The 21,133-nt window shown below is 35.4% G+C and overlaps 1 protein-coding gene across 1 annotated transcript in view; it reads right to left on the minus strand.

Moving 5' to 3' along the window:
• Positions 1–12,283: 12,283 nt before the first annotated feature.
• The window catches only part of LOC122401790, a 379,856-nt gene continuing 371,006 nt past the window's right edge, over positions 12,284–21,133 (minus strand). Inside the window, exon 4 of the mRNA XM_043404145.1 lies at positions 12,284–12,579. Coding sequence (XP_043260080.1) covers positions 12,284–12,579 — 296 coding nt within the window. The remainder of the gene's footprint in view (positions 12,580–21,133) is intronic.

Consider the following 21,133-nt stretch of genomic DNA (forward strand, 5'->3'; position numbering starts at 1 on the left):
CACCCTGTATATTGAACGTAGTAGTTCCACTATCTAATTACAATTTAAATAAAAAATACATTGATGATTTAATTACACAGATAAAAGAAGTTCATGGAGACGTAAATTAAATTTGGGAAATTTTTGTAGCGTTTCTTCTTTATTGGTCTAAAAAATAAAATTCATTTCACTTCCCCAGTTTCTGACTATTTACGTTTCAACACCAATAACATTTTCTTTAGACGTTTATGAATTATTGCTGTCGGAATGTTTAAAATTTCAAACATCCCCTTAACTGATAATTATTTTTCTTTTCTTGCTAGATTAGAATTTATTTACTATTACATTATTATGGGATAACTTAATAACAGACAATCTAACTGTTATAACCAAAATAATATAAAGTTATGAGATAACAATCATTTTCTCGACTAAAATGTTTCAAGTTAGTTATGTTTTTACTTCACTTTTTTCTATTACGATTTGTTTTCTGTTATCGACATTGGTTACCAGTAATTTAAAATAAACAATAATAATACATAAGCCGCAACGTAGAACAAAAAATTTAATTGGCTTTTCACCATAAAATGAATTTCTCTCGTTGATAATTATCAGAGTCGTAAATAATTGTAACTGTATAACTAGAAAATTTAGAAATGAATATTTTTTTCTAATGTAATTTTTTAACAAAATTTCCTTCAGATTTTATCATTATTACCCTTGAATAATTGTTTGTCATTGATTTTTTTCTACGTATTTTCTGGACAAAGGTTATTTTGGGATCCTTATTATTATTTTATTATCTGTGACAAACGCACAGAACAGAAAATAATTTCTTGAAAGTTGTCGAAACAAATTTTTCAATGTAAACTTTCGAAGTTATATACAACTGTTTGTTAATAATTTTTTCCTATAAATTTTCTAGACAACTGTTATTTTTGAATCCTTATTAATATTTTATTATCTGTGATAAATACGCGGAACAGATAATAGTTTATTTAAAGGTGTCAAAACAAATTTTTCAATGTAAACTTCCAAAGTTATATACAACTGTTTGTTAATAATTCTTTCCTATAAATTTTCTGAACAACTGTTATTTTTGGATCGTATACAATTGTTTGTCAATGATTTTTTCCTACATATCCTCTGGACGAAGGTTATTTTTGGTTTCTGTTTAATAGTTTACCATCTGCGACAGACACATAAAACAAAAAATAATATCTTGAAAGTGATCGGAACAAATTTTTCATCGTAAACATTCGAAGTTGTATACCCGTTATTCCAGCACTCCCGAACGCGAAACGTTTCTTAAGACCGCGATTATCATTCGTTCCCTTCCTTTTCCATTCCCTTATCTGTTCAAGTGTTTCGTTTATCCGTTTTATTCCCGGGGTAGACGGGAACGCGTTCCCGGAATCTCTACCGATCGTCGGTGGATAATGGAAGAGCGGGACGAAAGACGCTTCAACAAGTTCCGAGTGTGCATTAATCGAGGAAGAAAGCCGACGGAGGAGCGCGCGGAACGCTGAAAACGCGCGCGGAGGAATAAGAACGAGGGATATAACGGGGCGTACGCGACGAGGGAACTCGAACACACCTGAACAGGATACTTTGAACAGCGCGGACGAGAATACGGGCGTCGAGAACAGAGAACGTTGGAAGGATAACTCGCGCAGGAAAACCACGAGGGACGCCGGGCTACTTTACACGATACCGCGACGCTCGTCTAGCATTGTTTGCTTGCGTAATAATTTACGCACACACGGGAAAGCTGTTAGAACGAAGACGGTGCAAATAAGAATCTCTCCGCCTCGGTACTCTTCTGCATGAATTTCCGCGAATATTGGTTCGCGATTAAGAGCATACAACGCAACTTCCTTTTCGAGAAATTTATAAGCCAACGAGAATAGCGCCACGAATATTTAAATGTATCTTTCTACAGTGATAGGACAAGTAAGACTACGGTAAGATTTAATTGCTGGTTCTTTAAAAAATACTTAACGTGATTTATTTTAGTTTTCTATATGGCTTCTGAGTTGAGGGTAGTAGATAAGAGGAACGTTAATAAATTGTTCATTTTATGGTTTCAGTTTGGCAGTCAACTTGTTAAAAATAAATTCCAAGTTTCATGTGTGTTTAATACTACGATGACAATTAGGTGACACACGAAAGATTTTCAACTATACTATCTACAATATATCAAGGAAGAAGAATTTCTTTTCAAACTGAAGAAAACAGCTGTCGCAGTTAATATAAAAATACAACAAATCTTGGATAGCTACGAGAAACACGAGATCAAAGACTCGCAATTATAAAAGCAAGGTTAATTTACAGTTCCCAGTAAGACGCAAAACGTGCTACGGTGTTTGAGCTTTGTATATCGCCGAACGTAGAAAAAGACAAAGAATGAAAGAAAAATAAGAATAATACAATGTGAAAGTTATTTATTTTTTATCTTTTGTTAATGAGACCTTTACTAATATATCTGTGAGGTTTTTCTGATTCAAATAAGACCAAATACGATATAACTTAGTTCATATTTGCGTATTTAATCGTACTTAACACGATCTTGTAGGTTAAAAATAAATTACATCGTATTTGGTGTTACTTTAATCGACAAAACTCTCACAAATACAGTGGTAAAACTTTCATTAAAAATAAAGAATAATAAAGAAGTTTCATCTTTGCATTATGTACTATGTATGTATTATCTCACCGATATTCGGGCCCAGATCAGGTTACACTCGACGTTGATTCCCTTGTCAACCATTGCTGTAATTCGTTTTGAAACTTTCTTCCTTGTCAATTCATTTGTAAGCACAATAAACAACAAATAAAGTAAACCACGACGCACGGAGAAGACTAGGAATATTAACCAACTGAACACAATAAAATCAGTTCACAAGCGTTACTTATTTCTACCGAAAAACACGTGTAAACATTCGCGGTTAGAGCGAGACTGGCAAAATGGCCGTGAACATGGCCACCACGCGGCATCGATCCGCAGGCCCACGATCGATGCGCGCGCATGTCAATCATGTGCAGATGCCCAATTTTAGCGACGCGACGTTCAGCTCACCAATGAGCGCGTAAAGTGAGGTAGAGACGTATTGTCTTAATTATTTCTCAAACAACAGGCAATATTCGTTCCATAGTCGTCAAACTTTTGAGTCAGAACCATTCAAACCCACGTATAGGTCAACGAACACGTCAAGTATGAAATATCTATGGCGATACTTCCCACACTGGTTAGCAGAGGGACACACATTCTCACAACCACTCAATCTACCACCTATTCCTATACATACAGTTAAGGACAAAAGTAAGGGGACAGATGATGAAAATGAATATCAACGAAATTTAATTACTATAGCATCATAATTACAGGTTTAAGCTTTATTTAAAATTTTCCTTTATAGTGAATAGATTATTCAAATAACATTTAAAATAAATATTAACAAGCGTTCAGAAAATAATTTTTTCCTTTTCGCCAAAAAATTTAGACACCAACACACTGCCGATTTTTCTTAAAAAAATTAAAAAAATTCGTTTCTCATTTTTAATAAATTTGTTTGACACAGTGTAGAAATGTTGTGTAATACTTTTTTGTTGGTGTTCATGAATTCTAGTTCCCCCCAAAATTTCAATGAAATATATTCACTATTGTAGGAGTTATGGCTGTTTGAAAATTGGACCATTTTTATTGGGGTTTTCTCATTTTGCGAGGTCAAGGAATAACTTTTCGAATATTTTCGGAATTTCTATATATTCTTCTCCAAAATACCCGTTGTTTGGCTTTTTAAACATTAAAATCCTCCAATTCGTTTAGAAGTTATGACGTGTTAAAGACGCATGAAATTTCAGGGTAGCATTTCTGGCCTCGCATTAGATTTTCGGTAATGAATTTTTTTCTTGGAAATGATTAGGATTTCGGGAGTATGTCTATTCACCAAAACTGATTATAATTGACCCCCACAGCCGAAAATAATTTTTCCAGAATGATTTGAAATTTTTTAATTAAATTTTTTAATAACTTCTTAACGAAGATTCAATTAAGAAATTGATATTCTTGATATTCGTCTTATTTTGGACCCAAGAATTTTCCATTAAAATTTTTCCCAGAGATGGTCGAACACCCTGTATAACTTCTATCGTGACCAAATTTTTTTACCGCCATTATACATTATTATTCCTATTTACTTTATTCATGTCTTTGAGGTTGGGTTCACAAACAGCGATTCAGCTGCATCCCCCCACCTTCTCCATGCTTCATCTTTTCATATTTCATTCCCGGCGATAAAAGAATTTTTATCTTTTACGTAGAGCGCAGCGAAGTAATAAGGAAGTTACCATAAATAATATTCATAAAATACATCTAATTCTCTTAATCTTGCTTTTCACCATAACATTTTCAAAGTAACGTTTCTCGCGTACTTACGTTAAATTACTTCATCTCTACGGAGCGAGAATACGAAAAAAAGGAGGAAACTTACGTTCCGACTTCTACAATAAAGGCGAACGTTGAATCTGTTTCGCAGTTCCTCCAGCTCGGGCAGCTTTGTTTAATAACACGGAAGTTCGCAGCGAGTCGCTGCAACGACGTAGAACCACGACAGATAAGATAAGGACGGAAAAAGAACGAAAGTAGCTGGTGAAGGGAACACGGGACAAAGAAGGGAAGCGACGAGCGTGATATACGCGTACTCGAGTTCGTTCGACTTCCGAACGGGAATTACAGGGACGCACTTCCTTTTCCTCGCTCACTTTTATCCTCTCGTCGATCGTTCATTGGGCGAAAAATAAAGAAAAACTACAAACGTTAAATCAGCTCAGCGCAGACGTTGCCGTCGTATACGTTCATTGCAATTGGTTGCTTGGGAAAAATATAAAACAACGATATGGACAACTGAACAAGCAATAGCAATAATTCGATTGCGGATATTTATGCAATAATGGGAAAATTTAATTTTCTGAAAACTACAGAAGCCACGTAATATGAAAAACTTCCATTTCATCAATTCTATTAATAAAAATATGAATTTGCATGAAGATCCACAGTCCAGTTATCAGTAAGAGTGAAATATTCAAAAACAATAAAAAAGATCGAGCTTTCCGTGTTCGTAAATAAAAATTGGCGGAGGAAATTATTGAAAAATTTTGTAAAAACGGAAAGACTATAGGGACTTCATCTACCAATAACGAGATGCAGCTCGGAAGCCAAAGGATAAAGGACTATATGAATTATTATATTTAGGGGTTATAATTTGAATAATTCGTATAAAACGAGCAATAGAATAAAATGTTATTCTTTAATAATAATAATGTGATCAACTCATTGCGATTTATTCGTGACGTATGTTCGATCGAAAACTCAAATGTCTATTCATTCGTCGAAAAATATTTTATTGTATGTTTCAAATTTCTGTTGTTATTCAACGAGTAAGGATTGTTCCTATTTCAAGCATTACTCGACATGAGAATTTCGAAGCTTATCTAAATAAGAATTTCACCCATCTTTGGTTCCTGAAAGCTTTTACCGCGGAACTACAGACTGTATAAAATGAGTATTAATATTTGAAGTTAAGGCTCTTAAAATAATATTTTGTAATTTATTTATACTACCATCCAAGGTCTAAATAAATATTACTTTTTTGTAATATCTGCATTTTTCCCCTTTAGTATCCTTCAAATGTGTAGAAATATTTATAAATATTTAAATATCAGGCTTCAGATTGCAAAATGAAAAGGGACCCATCGATCTATATTAACATAAAGAATTTACACATTTCCGCTAATATCCTGTATATTCTATGATATCCACCTCGTTTTATTCGTTTGGGCCAATCAATCTTTTTAAAACACTTTCAGATAAATTATAAATATACAGGACAAAACGTAATAGGAACTATCGTTACATAATTGACAAGTATTCATGTCTGCATAAGTTAGAAACGTAAATATACGTTACACGTGACAAAATGAATGTTAATGTTAAGGTTTGAAGACCTAATTTTGTGACAAACACAATTTTACATCATTGTGATCAACTTCGTTATTATCAAATTTGCAATTAAGCGGGCGTTGAGTGATAAAAAGGATATTGCAAGTACCATGCACCATAAAAATTCTGAAATGCAAGCTTCGTTAGACTGATAGAAAAAGGAACTTCACCGTGGCAAAATCCAGCACAGAGCTTTTCCGTAAACTTCTGTTCTTTCGAGATCTCGGTTAGTCCTGACCTTGCGTGACGTTCTCAGACTCTACAGGATCCGAAGTCTTCGAAAGTAATTGAAACTGCAGGATGAAAGGAGAAGTGTAACCACATCCAAAGCGTGATGGAACTTTTCGATAGACCTTTCGCGACGAAAAATCGATGAGCACTGTCACGATTGTTCCTCCTAACTCATTTAAAACGCGAAACGTGCGTAAAAAATAAAAGTATCCTTCGTGATCAAGAAGGCTCGATAACTAGAATGAGAATTCCGTCGGGAGTTAGTAGAGTGATTTGTCTGCCTACAAAGATAAATAAACAGATATAGTTCAGATAGATGAACTGATGGTTAATGAACTTATGTGCAACTTTGGGAGACCAATATAGCAATGCCTTTTGCATCAAGTAACTGTGAAGGCCAATAAAATATTGATGTTCTGGGATGCTTTTGTTCCCTCAACTTCATCGAAACTCTGAACGCACAGAAGATGTTAAAAATATATATGAAAACTGTTTATTAAAGTCTGCGATAACCATTCAAAATAATACATCCTCTGTGTACCACATGGAATCAATAATGTCTTAGATTGTTCTCCACAGTCTCCTGATGCAAATCCTATAGATAATGTGTGGGCTATTATGAAGTTAAAACTACGTGGAAAGCATATATATGTTCATTGAAGCAATTATAATGTTGAATATGGAGCTTGTCAAAAACGTGCCAACTCGTTGTGAGGCTATACTCCAAAATAAAGAAGATTTCACACAATATTAGGTAATTACGTCGTACTATTCTGGGGGGTACTTTAAACTTGTTTTTCAAATTTCTTCCCATGAACTTTTTGGCCAATAGAAGCTTAACTCATTTACATCTTCACTTTATATGTGAAGCTTGTTTTATAAATTAGAAATGCTTAATTAAAAGTCTTTTAAATTTTTGATTGAAATTAAGTGTAACAATCTCTTATTTATATTTAATCCAAAAATTATATGTATACATTCCAAAACAGAATCATTTTATATAATTATATGTTATAGCATAAATATCTATTTTTTTTACATATTATAACATATAATTATATAAAATAATTATATACAATCTCTTATTTATATTTAATCCAAAAATTATATGTACATATTGCAAAATAGAATCATTTTATATAATTGTATGTTATAACATAAATAACTATTTTTTTACATATTATAACATTTAATTATATAAAATGATTCTATTTTGAAATACGTATAATTTATGGATTAAACATAAATAAGAGTTTGTTACACTTGATTTCAATCAAAAGCTTGACAAATTTTCAGTATCCATAATTATATAATTTTACTATCTATTTTAAGTTTGTTTACCGTACAGTTATGAATATTTATTTTGATACATAACTGTATGTTAAATAAAGTTAAAATAGGCTCTAAAATTGTTTAATTAGTATGACAATCTTAGAAATGATCGATACATAATGGAACACCTCAAATGTAACATTCGAAAACAGTTTCTCTTCTAAGTGATATTGATTTTCATACAAGTGTCATTTTTCCCGTGGCTGCATCTGGTTATTAAGCTATTTTTCAATAATTTCCACCGTCAAGTTTTATTTACGAGCATGAAAAGCTCGATCTTTTTTTATTATTTTTGAATATTTCACTCCCATTACTAGACTGTGGATCTTCATGCAAATTCATATTCTTATTAATAAAATTAATGAAACAGAAGCTTTGCAGTAGGTTCTCCCAATTCCTAAATATAACAATTCGTATCTTACTTCAAATATTTCTTATATCTTTGCATATTAAGTGGGTTCTGTAGTTTTCTAAAAATTAAATTTTCCCACAATTGCATAAATATCCGCAGTAATCGTGTACGGATTATTCCTCTTAATAATGCAAAGCGATTAAACAGATTCATAGAGTACAAAAAGATTAGCAAGAAAGGAAAATTCGTCTGCATGTACGCTATAGTACGATTCATCCGTGATACGAATCTGCGCCAGGAGTATCGACAATTTTCGTGTCGCGATACGCTTGAATTTCCTCGACGACCTCCTCCCCTCCCCCCTTCAACCCCTACGGTTCGTTCGTGGAATTGCGGGAAACTTGAAAGTATTCCAAGTAATTTCCATGAACACGTACAACCTGGTCCTCGTCCCCGACGCGGGTAATACATTCCTTTCGCGGGAAGCCATAAGATTTTCACGGGTTCCCCTGTTTCCGATGCTCGAGAGGAACGTGTCGATACAAGCGCGTATAGGCTCGTTTGAATAAAAGATCGTTTTGAGAATCAGCGCGCTGCGACCCTGGGGGAGGTGGGCGGGGCTTTCTAACGGAGCAAAAATCGGGTATCGGTCGATGGTTAATTCATGGTGGCGAGATCTCGCCGGACGAGGCCACGGGTAAAAAGAGATCCGAGAGCGATGAAATACATTTCGAACTGTGCGTTCTGTTTTTCCGGGGGCCTCCACCCCCGCGTGCATCCCTTATGTCTTCAAATTTTCTACGTTTCTCTCTCTCTCTCCCCGATACGTGCATACGTGTTTTATTTTCCGACCCGGGGAAAATGTTCTTGCCGCTTCGATTGACAGCGGAGACGAACGCAAACAGCGTCTGGTTAGAATTTCAAAATCCGAAGCAAATGCGACTGTATTGGAATAGAAAATGGTGCAAACTGAGAATGCGAAGACGCGAAGACCTAGAATCGAGCAAACTTTGTTACAATTTTTATGGATTACTTCAAATTTTTTAATCGCAATTTTGAAGTATATTTTGCAATTTAAATTAATTTATATCTATTCTATCATATTGAATTTTCGATTTTTATTTATGAAAGTGAATTACTCGTAGACTATCCGCTGTATAAAAAATGACTCAGGCAGGAATTGAATGGTTTCAATGAAAACGTAATTTAATGTATTTAGGATGTATAATTTTCTAAATGAAAGTCAATAACCATTCATATGTTTCTAAAATTAATATTCTTCCTACAGAAACATTTTCTTTACTTTTAGATTTCAGTATTCATTTAGCTCGCGTTAAATACAACTTTTAAATAATCTGACTCGATTTAAAATAGTTTAAATTATACAAGAAGGATCCAGGAAATACTTTTGTGAAAATTTCATTAAAATTGGACTGTAGTTTTCGAGAAATAATTCACGGAGGCGTTACTACAAGCAAAATCTAATTATTAACCTTTAGCACTCGTATTTATCTTTGAGAAGGCTACCAATCATTTTATTTTATATATACACACATATTTAAGCAGAAACTAAGTTTTGTAACAAGGGTCCCTACAGTTAAATACTAATGTAAATATATGTATAATAATAAAATGCAGAATGGCGACATACGAGTGCAATAACACTATTGTTTTTAAAATTATTTCTCGATTTCCGAAGGGAACACCATACGAGCCTGGAACGTTGAATATAAACCACGAACGAGAATAAAAGATTTTATAATTGTTACCAGTACCAACAAAATTATATCAAAACAAATATTGAAGGGAAATACTTACAATATCGTGGGTTTCCAGGATCCGTGTTTAACAAATAAATAACAGCATTTCTCCCAAAACATGGTAAACCATTGGATCATTGTTTTAAATTTACTCATTCTCAACAATCTGTTTACACTTTTAAGGTGAAGTGTAGTTTTCACGGTCAGACGGGTGTTTTAAAACGAATCGCGGGCACAGAATGAAATCTTGTGTCGGTTGCGTTAAACGAGGGACTGTGTACGGAAATGAAATGGAATACACGACGGAGTGGTGGTATCCCGTTGGAGCGTGCGAAACGAACTCGTCTGTTCTGTTCGAGACTGGAATAACCAGGCATCGGGCACATTTCTTTGAAAATTACAGCCACGACAAATGGATTTACGTCAATCCTGATTTCAGTCGCGGGCATAACTTCTCGTTTATATCCTTCGTGCCGTTTCCCCGTCACGCTCGTCGAACCGTCCGCAGTGTATCGAGGCTTCGCGTCTCTATTTTCACGTTCAACGATATCCGCGCGAATAATATGACGTGACGTTCTGGAGAGGGCCGCGGTACCGGGACATTATCATCGTTGCAGGATATCGCGCGGTAAGTTTCCGCTTTGCATCGACAGATCTCTCCCGAGGGGATGTGGAAATTTTCGCTGAAGTTCCGCGAACGCCATTAGGGAATCGAAACGCTCGAATGCTGGCGCCGCGCGAGGAAAAATGTTTGCAAGACCCGTAAATCTCGTGTCTTCCGTTTCGCGCAAAAAATGACAAAAAAATATAGAGAAGACCGCAGAACTAGTTTTGCATTGCCACTGACAACTTTTCGAACGCGATGATTTAAATTTTCCAAATCGCTCTTGCTGTTTTCTTCGACGAAGAGACGAGGTCGTTTGCATCATTCTATTCTTTCATCCTGATCCAGATTTCTGGATCTCCATTTTTGTTGTATCCTGATTTCTATACGGGGTGTTCGGCCACCCCAAAATAAGACGAAAATCAAGAATATCAGTTTGTTGATTGAGGCTTCGTTAAAAAGTTATAGAACCATTTTCAGCCACACTGTATATTTTCGGTAAAGAATTTTTGTCTCGAAAGTACGTAGGATTTCGGGGGTATGTGTCTTCACCAAAAATGATTGTAATCGACCCCTGCAAACGAAAATAATTTTTCCAGAATGATTTGAAATTTTTTTTTCGCTGACAAATTCATGAAGAGTCGATTTTTCTTAAAAATTCGTTTTTGATTTTTAGTAATTTTGTTTGACGCTCTACAGAAAAGTTGTTTAATATTTTTTTGTAGGTTTCCATGAACTCTACTATCTCCCAAAATTTAAATCCAATATATTCACTATTCTAGGAGTTAGGGCCGTCAGAAAATTGGACCATTTTTATGGGGTTTTTGTCACTTTAAGAGGCTAAGGGACAACTTTTCAAATATTTTTGGACTGTCTACATATTCTGCTCCATAATACACGCATTTTGCACTTTGTAACATTCAAATCGTCCGATCCGTTCAGAAGTTATGACGTTTTAAAGATTCGCATGAAATTTCGGGGAACCATTTCTAGCCAGAAATTATATTTTCAGTAATGAATTTTTTTCTCGAAAATGCGCAAGATTTCGGGGTTATCTCTATTGACCAAAAATGATTATAATTGACCCCTGCAGCCGAAAATAATTTTTCCAGAACGATTTGAAAGTTTTTAATTTTGTCGAAAAATTTGTCCACATTCTTGAATTTTTGTCTCGAAACCGCATAGGATTTCGAGGGTGTCTCTATTCACCAGAAATGAATGTAATTGACCCCTGCAACTAAAAATAATTTTTTCAGAACGATTTGTAATTTTTTTTTTTCAGGGTAACCAGACAGTTATGGTCAGACATTATATGTTCAGTAATGAATTTTTTTTCTCGAAAATGAGCAGGATTTCGAGGATATGTCTATTCACCAAAGATTATTGTAATTCAACCCTGTAGTCAAAAATAATTTTTCCAGAACGATTCGAAATTTTTTAATTTTGTCGAAACTCTACTCACTGCCGTATCATCAGTCTGACAGTTTTGTGAGTAAGAACCACTATCGCGCGTATATAGTTATTCACAGATTGCTGTTCTACAGATGGAACTTTCAACGTTAATAACTTTTTAAAGAAACCTCGATCAATAGATTGGCATTCTTGGTTTTCGTCTTATTTTGGCCGCCAGAATCGCCCATTAAAATTTTTCCCAAAGTTGGTCGAACACCCTGTATATTTAACGTCCATGTTACATACAAAATCCATATTTCTCATAATTCTTATGATAATAATTCTATGATAAAAAATTATGTTATACAATTCCTATAATAATAAATATTATAAAATTTTTAGTCTTGCGCAAACTTTATGTAATCGATTTAAGTGTTAGTCTTTTCCAATATGCATAAACAGAAATTTTAATAAGAATCGTAAGAAAATAAACAAATTTAATTTTCTCGAAAACGGAGCCGCGAGAACTGAAAGATCGTTGCTCGATATTTTTGATTAATTTTTTCGCGAGGAATTCGTCCCGAAGCAGCCTGTATATTATATCGCGATATTAAAAGTATCGATCTCCCGCCTTATTTGAAGTTCCAGTCGGCGGGCACGCTTACTCGAAGGCTCAAAGGGCAGTAGACCTGAGAAAAGTATAAAGAATTGTACTCACCACAGGCGCCCTGGTGCCTCACGCGTGTCGTTTTTCTCTGCTGACAGCTGGCTTGTCGTAGGTGACAGTAGTTAGTGTAGGTCACATTGTCGGAGCCACAGACAGGTTCAGAAGTCAAAGGACAATCGGCGGGACACTGGCACGAAGGTTTTCCGGTCTCCAACACGACGCACGTCGCTCCCCAGGAACAATACGTTTTCTCGCAGGGCTCTGAAATGAGAATGGGACTAATTTGTAGAGAATATCTGCTTATATTATAGGAACGCATGATCACATATCATAACATCGTAAATAAGAGCACGAGCACTAATCAAATTCTTTTATTTACATGCAAGATGGAATAATAACAACTTTGACAACATTAAATATCACCATAATTTTTAGAGACATAACAAATTTAATGATGGGAAATAACGAGAAGCTTTTACGTTAAGAAAAATGCAGAATTCAAATTAAAAGACATGTACAAGTATCTTTGTTGATTCAGTTATTTTTCTCGATGAATCGTTTCGTTTATATCCGCTGCGTGAATTGTTAGTTATAATATCGATATAATATTATATCGATATAAATCGAAGTTCAATCGAGTTTATTCAAATATTCATTTCAATGAAATAGGAAGATGTTGAATGTAGATCGAATTTTATTTGATTTATATTCTGAACTACGCGTAACCAATTTTAAACGTTTTTTAATAACTGCATATTGAAATGCAATATTTTGAATAAATTTCCAGGTTCGAAATTTCAGTCGTATTGTTTATCGTAAACAAAAAATACGTTCGCGTCGTAACGATATACTGGAAAAATTATTTCCTCGTTCGAAAATCGTCGAAAGTTTATAGAAGTGGCCCATATTTTGCGAGATAAAACGTTAACTGTATAGGATACTGTTAGAAGTTGAAGAAAATGCTACTGGAAGGCATGTGGTTTCTTATTAAATACAATTATTAACATTTTCTCACGATAAACGTGATTTTTCAAAACATATAAAGAATGCTACTTATATATTCGATAAACAGGAATAGTTGTACCGCTAATTGCATCTTCTAAGACCATTTCTGTCATCTCCCAACAGTCATTATATGATAATTACGTCAATACGTAATATTATATGACATGAAAAAAGTCTCACGTGTTTTGTATCATATACATACATATACATGAATATAATAACATATAAATAGATATTAATATATAAAATTTCTCGTCAAGCAAAAATCTGAGTGCATGCATGTAGCTGCAAAGTACAGTTGCACTTGCATGCATTAATCGATAGAGTTTTTTAATTTTTTACAAAAATGAATTTAAACGTTTCAAGTAATATTTGAATCTCAAGTTTACAAATTGCCATTTCTATTTTTTAACAAAAATATTCACTGTCGCATACGTTCCTATCTTTATCATGTTTGTAAATAGGAATCAGTTTCTGATATCTGACGTTTGCGTTATTCTCAATATTTGCAGATATGATGCAGGTATTACAGAATGTGTACGCAAGGAAATACATGTATTGGAAGATACGAATAGTAATTTCAAAAGTTGAAATTGGAATATCTCTGAAAATAGCGGTTTTCTGGAAAAATATCTTAACCCAGTTTTCCAGTTTACAAAATATTAAATAACGCTTCGAAAAATATAAGGTACCGTTCTATAATACAATGTATACATTTTCATTCCTGAAATATCTCTCTTATTGTTTACTCAACAAAATAAGGCTGCAAATTCACAACCGAAAAGAATAAATAATATTAATGATAACTAATGATGATTTTTCAAAATCCATATAGTTTTCCCTTTATGTGTTCTCGTATCTCAAACCATTTTGAAATTATAGTTCCTTCGAGTTAGGTTAGGAAACAGGGATGGATTTATCATTTCTGTTGTCACGTGCACAAAACTTTGTTCATGTGTTTACTATTCTAGCTGTATTCTTTTAACATTTTATCGACACCCATCTCACAATTTCTGAACTCCATCTTTCCATCTCAATCCATCACTCATCTAAAGTTCGAACGTCCTTCTATACTTCTGTATAGTACTATAATTTTCCTCCTTCTGAAATTCGTAATTTGCAAACATATGCTTCTGCAAGATCCTGTATCCATCAGCACTTTTCTTAATCCCTAGAAACTACTGGTTGATTTTTCAGACATTTCTGGTGCATTTTTAACGAATATTTAATTCAATTACATGTAGTATATTCGCCTTTGTTTAAAACAATCTTTTTATATAATGAGCTACAGGGCTCAGAGAAAATAATGAAGGATAAAGGATAGAAGATAGCGGTGTAAATAGATGAAATATATGTTTACAAATTATGAATTTCCAAAAGAAAGGGAATCCTACTACTATGTGGACAAATGTAATTATGATTTTGTTAATTTCATATGTATAATTCATGTATTATTAACATTACTCTAATCGCAGGTTTAGCCCTTGAAATACACATGGGTTGCAACTTTCATTTTTTGAAAAATAGATTTCCAAATAAATGAGCAGAAAAACGTTCATTAAAAAAATATTCAAGTTTCAACAAGAGTCATTAAAATCACTTGCAAAGGGTATTCAAAGGGTTGAACGATCGAAGATTACGTTTCGAAATAGCACCACACCTCGCCTCTTAAAGACGATAAACGAAGTCGATGTCGTTTTCAAATTACAAAAGATTTGTTTGTTTAGACCGAAAAGAGTTCTCTCTGTTTGAGGCTCGCGCCGTTCAATCGCAAATCCTCTGCTAGCGACGTTCCCAGAATTGCCTTCACGTTGCAATTAACTCTGTCATGGGTTCCCGGAAACGAACGGAATACAATTATTTGTTTCCAGTCGCTCGTTCCAACAAAAGTCGCTCCGGCGAACAGTAACGACTCGTCGGTGTATTAATCCACCCCGGCAAAAAATCAACGGACGAAGGAAGTCAATAAGAGATTCATATTCCCCGACCCTTCAGCGGCGCGCTTCAAACGCAAACAGTTTCCCAGTTAACGAGTGTTTCCGTCGGATATCAAAGCATCTTCACGATTTTCCCTCCGTTTCTTCCACGGCCTCGCGGATCCCAGCGACGCCCACAAAGATTTTGAATTCTCGTGGAAACTCGGCCGCGACTTTAAGAGGATAGTCTATTCCGCGGGAGTGCAAATTTAGACTTCCTTTGACTCCTCCTTTCGTTATTTTACGACAAAGAATTGAATAAGTTGGAGGAATTATATACTAACGTGTCATAAATAAATTTCAAATTAAAGTACTTGTTTGTATCCCGTAAGCAGACTGTGAATGTTTATGCATTTATGGGAAATTTTAATTCGCAACAAACTGTAGAATTAATATGTAAAAATACGAGAAATACGTAAGATGCGAATTATTGTATTTAGGGGTTGAGACAACGCTTTACAAAGCTTCCTTTTCGTTAATTTTATTGATAAAAATTTGAATTTGTATAAAGATCCGAAGTCTACTCGTGAGTATAGTGTTATGAACAAATTGAGACTTAGAAGAAGGTCTTCACCATTCTTCTACCATTCGTTTCCATCTACTACTACTGACTTTAAATTTATAGTTACTGTACGTAATATATTACACAGGGATACATGGACCTATAATTTACTATTCTGTGAAAGTATTGAAAATATTGCTGTTGATAAATTGCGTTGTTGAGGGCTACAAATGTCTACCTACACCTTGGAAGGGTTGCAAATTGGACGTATAATTGCCGTATAATAATTATACAGCAATAAACCAGTGAGACTTGATAAAACGTAAGATTTATTTGTGTCAGATTGAAACGCAGGGTCCTTTTTGTAACAAATGTTGTTTGCAGTTTTAACTTCATTTTTCGTCATCAACGATGATATGCAGGGTGTTCAACCACCCATGAGTAAAATTTTAATGACAGATTGTAGTGGCTAAAATAAGACGAAAATCAAGAATATCAATTTCTTCAGCTTCTTCTTTTGAGGCTTTGCTAAAAAGTTATTAAAAAATTCTTGGTCAATACATATACCCCCGAAATCCTACCCACTTTCGAGAAAAAATTCGGGTAGCTGCTGAAATTTTTCAACGAAAAAATAATTTTTCAAATTGTTCTAAAAAAATTATTTTTGGTTGCAGGGGTCAATTACAATCACTTTTAATGAATACACATATGCTCGAAATCCTACGCACTTTCGAGAAAAAAAATCCTTACCGAAAATCTAATGTGAGACCAGAAATCCCCAAAATTTCATGCGAATATTTAAAATGTCATAACTCCTGAACGGATTGGGGGATTTCAATGTTCAAAAAGGCAATCAACGCGTATTTTGGTCAAGAATATGTAGAAGTTCCAAAAATGTTCGAAAAGTTATTCCTTCACCCCGTAAAATGAGAGAAACCTCATAAAAATGGTCCAATTTTCAATCAGCCATAATTCCTACAATAATGAATATATTTCAATAAAACTTTTTTCTGAAGTAGAACCCATGCGTACCTACAAAAAAGTATTAGACAACTTCTCTATAGAGTGTCAAACAAATTTACTAAAAATGAAAAACGAATTTTTAAGAAAAATCGACAGGATGACAAAAACAGTTTTCAAAACGTTCTGTAAAAATTATTTTTAGTTACAGGGGTCAATTACAATCATTTTTTATGAATGGACATAACCTCGAATTCCTACCCACTTTCGAGATAAAAATTCAGTAAGTGAGCAAATTTTTCGTCGAAATTAAAAAATTTCAAATCATTGTAAAAAAATTATTTTCTATTGCAGGGGTCAATTACAATCACTTTTGGTGAATAGACATACCCCCGAATTTCTATGCACTTTCGAGACAAAAATTCTTTACCGAAACTATGATGTCTGACCATACATTGACATGTTTCACTGAAATTTGATGCGTATCTTTAAAACGTCATAACTCCTGAACGGATTGGAGGATTTTAATGATTCAAAACTCAAACAATGCGTATTAATTTAGCTCTATTACTCCAGAAAAATGGGTCGAAAAACTACATTGGATATAAGGTCTACTCGAAGATTGATGTTCTACAGCCGAAACTTTAAACGTTAATAACTTTTTAACGAAGCCTCAATCAACAAATTAGTATTCTTAATTTTCGTGTTGTTTTGGCTTCTAGAATCTCATATTAAAATTTTTCCCAGGGGTGATCGAACACCCTGTATATGCTTCATGATGAAAAATTAAAAATCACAGAATTCCAGGCAAATATGCCTAGAAGTGACCAAATAATTTACTTTCCTATCTGGGGAATGTGTCAAATTGACACGAGGGACAGACGAGGGTTTAAAAAAATGCAAGATAAAAAGAAATCGACTTTTTTAGCGGTATACAGTAGAAGATGCGCTTAATTGCCCGGTGACTTACGGACGAAACTATATTCCCATGTGTCCAAAACTTGCATCAAAGATGTACGAAAACAAAAAATGGAATTTTTCGGAACTTCTAGGCCGGACTACAGTGTTAACGATCCTCTTTAACGGAGTCCACGAAACATTCTTAAGGGAAACGAAGAGACGTTCGGAAAGTTTCGCGACCTCCTGGAGGGGCGGGGGGCGAGAGGAAGTTCCAGAACTGAATTACTGCAGCGTCGCGAGCGGAAATTCGTGTTTCGAAGGCTTTGTAGTTCTTACGCCGCCGGGGACAGTCGATAAGAAAACACCAATTAAAGGGAGTCGCTCGGCGGAAATAATTAGCCCCGGCCGATGATGCTCAGGGAGAAGCTGAGGGGAATCCCGTTGGTCGACGCCGAGGACGTCACCCTCCTTTCCCCGACGATGCCCTTTTCCCCCAACCCCCTGCAACCGAGCTACGCCTTTTTCTTTTTCGTCCTTTTTTTTTTACGCCGCTCGGCCGTCGAGGAGAGGATTCAAGGAAGCGCAATCAATTTTCCAGGAAAGTTGGCTTCAGCCCGAAGGAAGGCCACCGGGTAACCTCGACGGATAATCCAAACACCGCGGTCATTAATATGGCGGACAAGTTGATCCCCCACCCGCGGTGAAAAAAAATCGCCAGACTCCTCCTGTAACCTCTCGGGGTCGATCGGTTTCCGTCGGCCGCGTGCCTGTGGCTTTCCTTCTTATCCGTCGACTACCTCGACGGCCTGAGATCCAGGGTGTGGCCGCCCGACGGACCACGATGGCGGCCAAAGAAAGAGGGTGACGAAGTGCCGGTTCTTACCCTTTGACGATTTCCTTTTCTTCGCCGCGAATCGAGAGGGAACCCCGCCCGGGATACTCGGCAGATCTGCTCACGGATTTCCCAGGTTTTGCCGTCATCGAGCTGGAGAAATGCCTGCAGGGCGGAGTCGGTTCAAAGCATTCCCATGTAACGTTTCAATGCTGTCCTTTCTTTTTCTAATATTTCAAGGCACGAACGCTGCCGGGGCTGACTCCCGCTGATGCGTGGATTGCGAGCCATTTTCGTTTTACGAGACAAAGATATATCGATTTTATCTTTTTATCGCGTCCTCCTCGGCTCTTAATCTTTCGAAAATACGTTACTCAAAGTAGTTGGATGTTGGACTGTATTTTGATTGTGTTTGGAGAACTTGTCTCTTTGACTGATGACTTTTGTTCCTATTGTTTCCGGGTCTTGACTGGTCGCGACTGACCTACAATCCCTTCTTACATGTTTCTAACCCTCGCTCATTGGTTTTTACTAAATGTGACGTCTTGCTGTATGGACTAAGTGAATAAGCGAGGAAGCAGGAAGATATAAAAGGAAAGGAGAGAGAAGCATTTTGGTCAGTCGAGGAGGGTACATATAGAAATAGGTGGTCAGTCGAGGACTTGTGAGAAAGACAACTGGAGCGTAGCGCTCTGGTGGCGAGTATGGGAACTGTCGTCACACTAAATATTGGTGATTACTAGACTGCGGATATTTATGCATTTATGGGAAATTTAGATTGTCAAAAAACTATAGAATGCATTTAATATGCAAAAATATAACAAAAACTCAAGTAAGATAAGAATTATTGTATTTAGGGGTTGAAAGAACCCTCTACGAAGCTCTTATTTTATTACTTTTATTAATAAATATATGAATTTGCATAAAAATTCACAGTCTAGTGATTACCAATCAGCGAACTTGAGTTAGTGTAAGCACCCTTCTTCCAGCACTTAGGTTCATTGTAGAGGTGTATCTTAGTGTGTTCTGCGGGGGTAGTGGTACTAGCTGACATTGAGAAATTCCTCCAAGTATTGACCATTGGTATCGTTACCCTTACAGCTACCTTTCAGGAGTGTCTTCTTTATGACACGTCTTGGACTATTGTGGATAAGAATAGCGACTTCATAGATATAGATGCACTTACTCTCGTTAGGACATGACTTGATGCTAAACGTAAACGAAAATTCTTAATCTCAGTATAAATTATACTGTCGAGGAGTATGGACCACGTAAGTACATGTATACGTCAATAGTTATTATATGGAAGTCGATAAGAATGGTGCATCGATGTGAAAAGAAAAAATAACAATCATCTTAACACATTAATGTCAAATAATACAAAAACAGATCATTGAGATTTGCATGTATCCATCTCAATATAAATTTTTAAAAACTATAAATGGGTCAAATTCTCTGCACAAGTATCAAAATAGAATTTTCACGAATTGAAGCAATTGTATATATTTTCAACATTTTTCTATTTCTTGATTATTGGCACTGCAGTTTGTATATAAGTATATGTAAATATTGTAAAATTCCCTTACATATTGACAATTGTTTTCAAGTATGTCATACAAAAAAGAAATACTATGACATCTTATTGTAAAAATTAAATTGTTTATTTTTAACTGAAGCTGAAAACCTCTGATAATTGCATTTTGAAAAATGAAGATTAGTAATTTACCACGAACCTCAAAATTCCCTTGAAAAATATTATTTACTCCAAAAAACTCCGCAGTTTCTCCTAACGTACCCATGTAAAGTGCGATCCTAATCGCCTGAACGTCAATGTGTTAAAAACTGATCACACCAATATCACCCACGAAGCCACGGGGTAATTACGTGTTTTTTTTCTTTTTTCTTTTCACGAGTACCGTCAACATCGAATTCCACGACCTTATTGCACATCCAACTACCGTTTGCCCGGGAAATCTGTCGGTTTAAAGTGCTTCCCGAAACATCAGTGGAAGTAAAACGTTTCAAGTCCGCCCAGCCCCCCTCCCATCCCGAGGCAGTATCGCGGGAAAATATTTGCAGATTTCCCGAAAACATTTTCCACCGAGCCGAGGGATCCTGTCGGGCACGGCTGAAACGCGTACACCGGGATTTTAATTGGAAGCTCGCAGTTTCTCCAATCGATGCAAATGGCAAGTGTAACGCAATTGCGCCAATTTTTTCCGATTAACCTGGGAACAAATCATTGGCGCGATAAATGCGTTTCATTCTCGCCGATTTTATTGTTAAAAGAACTCGTTCGTGCACACGCGATCCGATGAACTTTATCGAGAATTGATTTCCTGTCGCCGAACGGTTTATACTGCGTCGTCCTCCTTTGATATACTCTTCATTGTAACAGCCTCTTTCGCCTGTACGATACTCGTTGAAAGAAGGACTAGTTTCTTGGGTAAACATTCGATACGATCCCACTTTTCACTTAATATTTTTTTAAGTGGAGTACATAAATTTTTTAAGCAATAAAAACTGTATGTTTACATTAAAAATTGAGTTACTTTAAACATGTGTTTCAGAGTCTAAGTCTATGTGTTACTTTTATGGAAAATTAATTTCAAAAATCTATTTTAATTTTTTAACTTAAGA

This window comes from Colletes gigas, unplaced genomic scaffold (genome assembly GCF_013123115.1).
Source record: "Colletes gigas isolate AHSC1104 unplaced genomic scaffold, ASM1312311v1 Colletes_gigas_Sc00028, whole genome shotgun sequence".
NCBI lineage: Eukaryota > Metazoa > Arthropoda > Insecta > Hymenoptera > Colletidae > Colletes > Colletes gigas.